This window comes from Odontesthes bonariensis, chromosome 6, assembly GCF_027942865.1.
Source record: "Odontesthes bonariensis isolate fOdoBon6 chromosome 6, fOdoBon6.hap1, whole genome shotgun sequence".
Classification (NCBI taxonomy): Eukaryota; Metazoa; Chordata; class Actinopteri; order Atheriniformes; family Atherinopsidae; genus Odontesthes; species Odontesthes bonariensis.
In genome coordinates this window covers 23,118,159-23,126,382 of record NC_134511.1, presented here as the reverse complement: position 1 = coordinate 23,126,382, position 8,224 = coordinate 23,118,159, and the positions used below count along the sequence as shown (strand labels likewise).

The window sequence follows — 8,224 nt, the reverse complement described above, 5'->3', positions numbered from 1 at the left end:
AAACTAAACTGAATGGTTGAGCAAAACACCATGGTTCACCAGCAAAAGCTCATATCTCCCCCTAAACAGTTCAGCCATGTGTCAAAATGAAGTTTCTTTCTCATTCAAATAGTCAGTGCCCCCAAAATGCATTGTCCTTTTGGCATTGTGTGAGCACTACAAGTCAAAATGTTTAGATGTTTTGTCACTATGGCATAGGACTACCTAACAGAATACAATAGTGTATAAAAGTGAAGGAAAAAAGTTTCACAGTAAGAGTAGCCTCAAAGCATACACAATACACTCATACCAACCATTTTTATTCACACAAATACTGTGAAGTACGTAACTTCCATACAGTATAGTATTGTAGAAGGAAAAGAAAAATATACATAGCACACATATACTGTAATATAAACACCAACAAAAAACAAGCGAAATGATGTGGCCTACAGTACTGTAAATAAATCTGCAGCTTACATAAAACACTATAGCAACACTTTACTGGTCGCTGTCGTCCCCCTCCCACTCACCGTCACCCTCTCCCTCCCTTCCCTCATGACCACTGTCCTCACCCTACTGGCCGTCCAGATGTTGCTGTCTGTCTGGCCACAGATTCTCATCAACATCGCAACGTATATTTTCCCTTGCAATGCAACGCGGGAAGAAACACCGTGCATGCCGCAAACATCCCCTACACTGATCTCCTGTAATGTCTAAACATGCAGCGTCCATTGCATGGAGCAGGAATCTTTGGTCTTGAGCATGATGCTCATACACTCTCCACCTCCAAGCAGAGAAAAACTCCTCAATAGGATTAAGGAAAGGGGAATAACATGAGATTCTATATGGTATTGATGGTATCATGTTCTTGGCCCATTTTGACAATTGAACAGATTATTGTGCATGTGATGACTTATACAATGAAATCATGCTGACATATTTTGGATAGAAGAACCATTAGACCAAGAATCAACTAATCAGTTCAGAGCACCAAAATCTATTCACTTGGTGCTAAATGTAGGCAAACTGTAGGCTACTTGTACTTAATCTTTTGCAGAGATGCACTGAAAGAATTGACACATGTATTAAGACAATTGCAATTTGATGAAAGCATTCTGTTGTGAACAATTGCGAGGTGGTTTGGAGATTTGTCCATGTTATTTTGATAAAGTAATTTCTGTTTCAAGAAATGAGCCAAACCAATAGAGAAAAACTGTAAGGTTTTCGCTCCCAAAAAGAGCAGGAGAAACTCATCCATGCATTCATCTCCAGTAGACTCGATTACTGTAATGGTCTTTTAACTGGACTTCCCAAAAAGAGCATTAAACATCTGCAGCTCATCCAGAACGCTGCTGCTGGAGTTTTAACCCAGACTAAGAGATCTGAACACATCATAGTAGTTTTAAAATCTTTACACTGGCTTCCAGTCAGTCACAGAATAGATTTTAAAAGCCTGCTGATGGTTTACAAATCCCAGAACGGTTTAGACCCAAAATACATCTGTGATATGTTCAGAGAATATAAACCCAGCAGAGCTCTTAGATCCAAGGACTCAGGCCAGCTGGTCCAGTCCAGAGTCCAGACTAAACATGGAGAAGCAGCATTTAGCTGTTATGCTGCTAACAAGTGGAACAAACTGCCAGTGGAGATTAAACTTTCACCAAATGGAGACATTTTTAAATCCAGGTTAAAAACATTTCTTTTCTCATGTGTCCATGCATGAAATCTGCACGATATCTTTTAATTTATCTGGACTGTTGCTTGTTTTTAAATTCATTTAAATTATTTTATTTGTTTCTCTTTATACTCTTTTATGTATTTTTAATGCTTCTTCCACTCCCTGCTGCAATGCTTTTGATTTATGTAAAGTACTTTGAATTGTTTGTTCATGAAATGTGCTATACAAATAAATTTGATTTGGTTGGGAAAATGAGTGGGTAGTCACAGTCAGCACTGGTGCATGGGAGGTAGCCCAAAAAACAAGTTGTATGCTGGAAATACTTGTTATCAAAAACAAAGGCTACACTCTAGTTAGGCTTTCGAAATAAATGAGTGAATTCAAATAGAAAAGCAGGCTTAGAGGAGGGAAAAAATAAAAAAAACTGTCATCTGCTGGTCAGAGGGTAGCAAGGAGGGAAAACCACCACAAGATGGCGATCACAGAACAGTAGAAAAATAATTGTGTAAAGAATGTAAGAAAGAAATCAAGAAAGAAAATGTTGTGCGTTACTCAAAGTGTAACGAATTTAAAGTGCTTACAACAAATCCTCATTTCAGATTAAAGACACAAACAATGTAAAGATAGAAGAAAGCACAGGCCACAACGTGAGCTTCAGAAAAAGAGAAGGCACTATCAATCAAAAAAATAAACCAAGAGTGTCCATCTGAGTGAAAATATCAAATCCATAGCCCATAGCCAAATACCTATCAATCATTTACAATACACACACCATTTATCTGAGTCCTTTGTCTCTCAGTTTTTTGTCTTGCAATTGAAAAAAATAGGCTGGATTTGTTCCCATTTAGCTCACTTATAACAAATTAGGGGTGATGAGAGGCTGAGATGCAAGCAGTACAAACATGCAGGGGGCAGAAGATTAGTTTGTTCTAATTTCATTACACAAATTACACAACAAATGTATTGCTGTGTAGTAGAAAAAAGAGAATTGCAGAAGTGAAGAAACTACAGAAATAAGTCAAACTGGACTGAAATTATAGCAGGGAATACTAGTTTAATTGTTAAACACGTGATTTGTTAATGTCTTTTTTATTACATAATGTGAAAATACAGGAATGATCATACTTTATACACACACTGCAACATAATGCCAGATGGCATTAGATGTGGCACAACACCACAAGACACCAGGCAACGTCAGAACAACTCTGTCTCATCGAGAAATGGGAAAAAAATCTAATGAAAGGCACATTTCTTGACATTGAACTTTAAAGGAAATACACATTTTGTCATTCATTTTACAGACTAGGCAAAAAACAATGATCCCTGACGATGTGTATCTTTTCAAAAGATGGCAAAAAATATGGATTGCAAAGCCAAAGTGGTCATTGAAAAGGGGGGAAAAAACTGCAATTCACCGGTTAAGATGAGAAAAAACTCATTTAAAGCTCTTTGATTTTTGATACACTGACTTCATTATTCCGTGTGATTTAGATTATTTGAAGGAAACTGAATGAAAGATTCTAAATTACAGAGAGTTTTATTGTTTTATATTGATGTATATGGTGAAGTCAATTAATTGTCTCATCAAATGTGTCAAAATCTCACAAGAGCTTTTGTCTTGATTAAAAGAATGATTAAAAGTACACAAATACTTGATGTAAAAAAGAGAGTATTATAAGTCAAGTGACCTGAAAGGAGGCAGAATGTAAAAGACTTTGTAAACTAAGTGGCTTGCTTGAGGAAAGAGAAGCGTCCCGCAGTCACACCTTGTAGTCAAGATCAGCATTCATCTTGTTAAATATATCATAAATAGCATCAACAGTAGCAGAGAAGTTAATGAGGAATTTTTTTATTTTCTCCAGGCATTCTTCCTCCCTGACTTCCCGACCCTTGGAGAGAGCCTTCAGGAAATCGGACTTATAAGGAGCAGCAAAAAGAGCAGCCTAACAAAGCAAAAATAATATTCACACACAGCTATATGCATCTGATGCACTTCATCACATTTTCCCAAACAAGTGACAGTCATCAACATTGCCATAAAATGTGTCTAATTATAAACTCACCTTAAAGAGTTGTTGCACAAACCAGCCATGGTACTTTCTAAGCGCTATTTCATAGGCTTTTGTGATATTGACTCTAATGTGGTTAGGGTTGTTCTCATCCTTTTCACCGTCCACCAGGCTTTGAAGGAAGACCTGGATGAATTTAAGACTCCTGTTGGAAATGAGAGCATGCACAGCGATTATGGACATCGGAAATGTTTCTGTTATTTAAAAAGTCTATAAAACCTAAAATGCAAAAAATCCCCAGACCTTTTCAGCCACATAAGTGCCAATGTCGCTCCAACTTTGGGCCATTCTCCTCCATGCATTTCCTTCTCTGCCTCCAAAATCATCTGAAGAGTCTTGAACCGTCCGGGATTGGTATCATAGACTGCCTTGATTTTCTACAAGACAAAAACAATTCATAATATCGTATCATAATGCCACTGAGAAAATCGCAGAAGGATGGATTTAAATCACACTTACTGTGATGTTACCAGACATGTCAGCCTTGATTGGGGCAAAAATTGCTGAGCCGAGGCAATCTGCAGGGAAATATTTACAAAGGGCACGAGTGGCATTTAAGGAGTCAAGACATATGAGATATGTAAACAAAAACAATTGGGCTTATTTTCAGTCAACAATTTCATTGTACCCTGGGGTGCAATGACAATAAATTCTATTCTATTCTATACTATATAAACTATTCTATTATAATCTGATACGAGTTTATCAGGTTTTTATGGTGATCTGCAACATTTCGCAAAAATTGATATAGAGGCTAAAAAGATTAACTCAGCTTGAGAGCAGGTTTGTTTAGACATGATTATGTTTGAACATGCAAACCCATAAAAATGCTTCATAAGCAGATGAAGAAGATCATCTGACCCTCACATTCATGGTTGACAGCTCCGTCTCCATATATGGAAAATTGACCATTTTCTCCCCAGACACTTGTTCTAGCAGGATAACCACAGGTGAAGCTGACTACTTAGACTTCCCTAACTAAATTCCCTTCTTATTTTCTTTGTTGAGAGGACCAGAAAAATAAAAGAAAACATCTCGCCATCATCACTTCACAACGTGGCATGTAATCCACCTCCCCCTCACACTTGGTCCGGCTTTAATCCTGTAACACTGCATGATGTGTCTGTCTAGTTTGATAAAATTAAACCTTCCTCTTCTCCAGCGGATGTCTTCCCGATGGTGCTTTAAAAAAAAGTTTTTGAATCCATTGGCCCTAGTATTGTTGATTTGTGTAACATTTCTCTCCTAACCGGGGTCGTACCCCGTCTTTTTAAACATGCTGTTGATGAGACAATTTTAAAGAAGCCCAACTTGGACCCTTCACAACTTGAGAATTTTACGCCAATTTCAAAACTTCCTTTTATGTCAAAGATCTTAGAAAAAGTGGTAGCAGAACAACTCACACTCTATCGAGAAGATCGTGAGTGAGATCTTTGACAAATTTTAGTCAGGCTTTCGCAAAAGGCATTCTACTGAAATGGCACTTTAAGAGTTGCAAATGATATTATGCTGGCAGCTGACTCAGGGGAATACACTGTCCTGGTTTCATTAGATCTATCATCTGCTTTTGATACTGTTTATCATAATATTTTAATCAACAGACTTCACAACATAGTTGGAATTTCTGGTTCAGTTCTCATCTCACAGTGGTTCTCATCTTACCTATCGGCCAGAACTTTCAGTGTCTGTGTTAATCAGATTATGACTGATTCTGCTGAATTGTTGTGTGGGGTGCCCCAGGGCTCGATCTTGGGGCCTATGCTCTTCCATCTGTATATACTCCCACTAGGTAATATAATTAAGCAACACAGAAACGTGTCCTACCATCTATATGCAGATGATATCCAGCTGTACGTTTGAAATTGCTGAGCTCCACAAACTGACTTCACAAACTGACTGCTTGACAAACATCAACCTATGGTTGAACAACAATTACTTAAAACTCAACTCCAATAAGACCAAAACATTAATCATTGCACCATATCACAAAATCCCTGAGATCAAGCAGTTCATTAATAAGGATCTAGACTGGTCTGTTAAGCCTAGTCTTAGGAATCTAGGTGTTCATTTAGACTCAGCAATGTCTCTAGAGCAGCACTCTAAAGAACTGACCAGAAACTGCTTATTTCACCTATGGAACATTGTCAAATTAAGGTCACTGGTCTCAAACTTGAGATGATCATCCACGCTTTTATTTCCTCTTGATTAGACTGCTGTAACTGCCTTTTTATCTGTTTTAATAAGAAAGACCTGGATCGTCTCCAGACTGTACAGAATGCAGCTGCACGGCTTTTAACTCGTACAAAGAAAAGAGCTCGCATCAGCCCAGTTTTAGGATCCCTGCATTGGCTTCCAGTTCATTTTGGAATCAATTTTAAAATACTTGTGCTTACTTTTAAAGCCATACATGGTCAAGCCCCTGCATATATCTCTGATCTGATTTATTATCGTACATCTGCCCGTACTCTGAGATCGGCAGGTCAGAGGATGTTGGTTATTCCTCACACACACTTCCACATTCGAGGTGACCGTTCCTTTCAAGCAGTGGCCCCAAACTCTGGAATGCCTGGCCGCTTTCACTGAGGTGACTCTTATAAGAAGCAGCTGAAAACCTTTTTATTTAAGCCAGCTTTTAGTTAGACAGTAGTGAACTTATCTATGTCTCTACCTATATTTTTTTAATCTATTTTTATCTTGTTATGGTCTTTTTCGTCTTTTATGATTTTATAATTATTCATTCGTTTTATTGGTGGCATTTTCTTATAATTATTTTTATGCATTTGATTATAAAGCACTTTGTGATTTTTGTCTGTGAAAGGTGCTGTATAAATAAAGTTTACTTACTTACTTACTTTAATGACTCAGACAAGTTCATTCTCTGTCAGCTAATTCCAGAAAATTCCCTTTTAGGAACACAATTAAGTGGCTTACAACAATGCTATGAACCTGGATGATGAAACAAAACATCTATATTAAGGCATGAGTATTTTCTGACTCATTTTTATAGTATTATCATTACCTTAATCAGCCCCCTGAAGGACCTGACTATCTGGGGACAGGACTGAAAACAACGAGACATCTGGAGTCCTGACTACACACAGCTGAGTTGACCCGCTGATACACCAGACCGGTTTCTGTTAGTGGAAACTACTCATGATGGAGACTTTCTATTGTGCCAATGTGATGAATCACCACAACACTGATGGTAACATATCTTATTTCAGAGACGTCCTCGGCTAGTATAGATCTCTCTACAATTTCCATTCCCATCATAGGACAATGGCTTTTGTGATAAGCATACAGTACTCCTGGAAAGGATATATGGTTATTCAGACTACAGATAAAAAACTCTAACAGGAATACATCCCAATTAGATCTTATTAGGCAGAACTAGCAAAGCAAAGAGGGTATCAATACAGTACTAAAGTCCACATAGCCCAGAATTTTAATTTAGCGGACACTTTTGTGAATGTTGTAAGAATGTGCAAGACCTTCATAGCTTGTTGGAAAGTTGGCCCTGAAGTTTCCAGGTCAGTAAAAACAATGGTGACAAGGTGAAAAGAGTTTAATAGGAGCGTCAGACTTGGTTCATCTCAAGGGTTTCACATGGCAAATTCAATGGAATGACTTTGGCATATTAATACAGAATGAAGTCGCACAAAGATGCCCTAGAGCACCGTGCCCCTGGTGAATGGACAAGGGGAACTCAACACCGTACTAATCAATTTTCACAACTTAAAATCCAGGCCAGTGGATTAAATTATGCATGCCATAGGATTGTGGACAGCTTGATGGAGAGAAATACGATCCAAAATAAAGATTATAATTTAGAGAGAGCGGCATTTTTTATGCAAGCTTTATGGTTGGGACAGATTTCCCCTCCACAACTTGTTTATTTATCAAATTTGATCAAAATTGCAATACTAAACAACCAGTTAAGGATAATGTTGACATAAACCCCTGCATTTAGTGCATGTTCAAGCCATTTAACAGTTAACAGGTCAGGAATGATTCATTACATCATTACATCAGCTTGCTTAAAATCACTTAATCTGTGCCAGCAATTTGGATTGTGATAAACATCTGAGAATTCAATCACAATAAACCAAATGGAAAAGTTTATTTTTCCTGCAGCCACTCACATCTGATTTGTTTTCCCCACTACTGAAAAAGAACAAGTGTGTCAGTAATCAGCACTGTGCCACACTGAAGAAAAAAAAAGTTCACTTACCAAAGAATGGTGGAAGGTATGACACAGCCTCAAGAAATTGCCTCGTTTCCACTTGTTTGTCAGCCGGCAGCTGTCTGAACTGGTGCTCCATCAACAGAGCCATGTCTTTAGTCCGGACACACTGTTAGCTCTGAAGTGAAAGCAACAAGATGTCAAACCCTCCACTGCAGATTCACTGTGACACTATGAGAATGAGAGCCCAGACACACACACAAACACACACACACTTACACACACAAACGCACACTTACACACAACTCA

At 38.0% G+C, this 8,224-nt stretch overlaps 1 protein-coding gene across 1 annotated transcript; it reads right to left on the bottom strand.

The window, feature by feature from the left end:
* Nucleotides 1-3,418: 3,418 nt before the first annotated feature.
* gltpa (glycolipid transfer protein a) lies at nt 3,419-8,087 on the bottom strand. Its single transcript, XM_075469052.1, has 5 exons — nt 7,964-8,087; nt 4,192-4,250; nt 3,976-4,109; nt 3,727-3,877; nt 3,419-3,606 (listed from the first exon to the last, which is right to left on the bottom strand). The coding sequence occupies exons 1-5, from the start codon at nt 8,064-8,066 to the stop codon at nt 3,424-3,426; spliced, it is 630 nt and encodes a 209-aa protein (XP_075325167.1). The 5' UTR covers nt 8,067-8,087; the 3' UTR covers nt 3,419-3,423.
* Nucleotides 8,088-8,224: the final 137 nt, after the last annotated feature.

Bases quoted from the DNA above. Each gene is read 5' to 3' on its own strand.
- gltpa (XM_075469052.1), bottom strand. From the start codon at position 8,066: ATGGCTCTGTTGATGGAGCACCAGTTCAGACAGCTGCCGGCTGACAAA. The intron at 4,110-4,191 runs GTAAGTGTGATT...TTTGTCTTGTAG, and splicing joins ACATGTCTGGTAACATCACA to AAAATCAAGGCAGTCTATGA. The intron at 3,607-3,726 runs GTGAGTTTATAA...TTGCTTTGTTAG, and splicing joins TTGTGCAACAACTCTTTAAG to GCTGCTCTTTTTGCTGCTCC.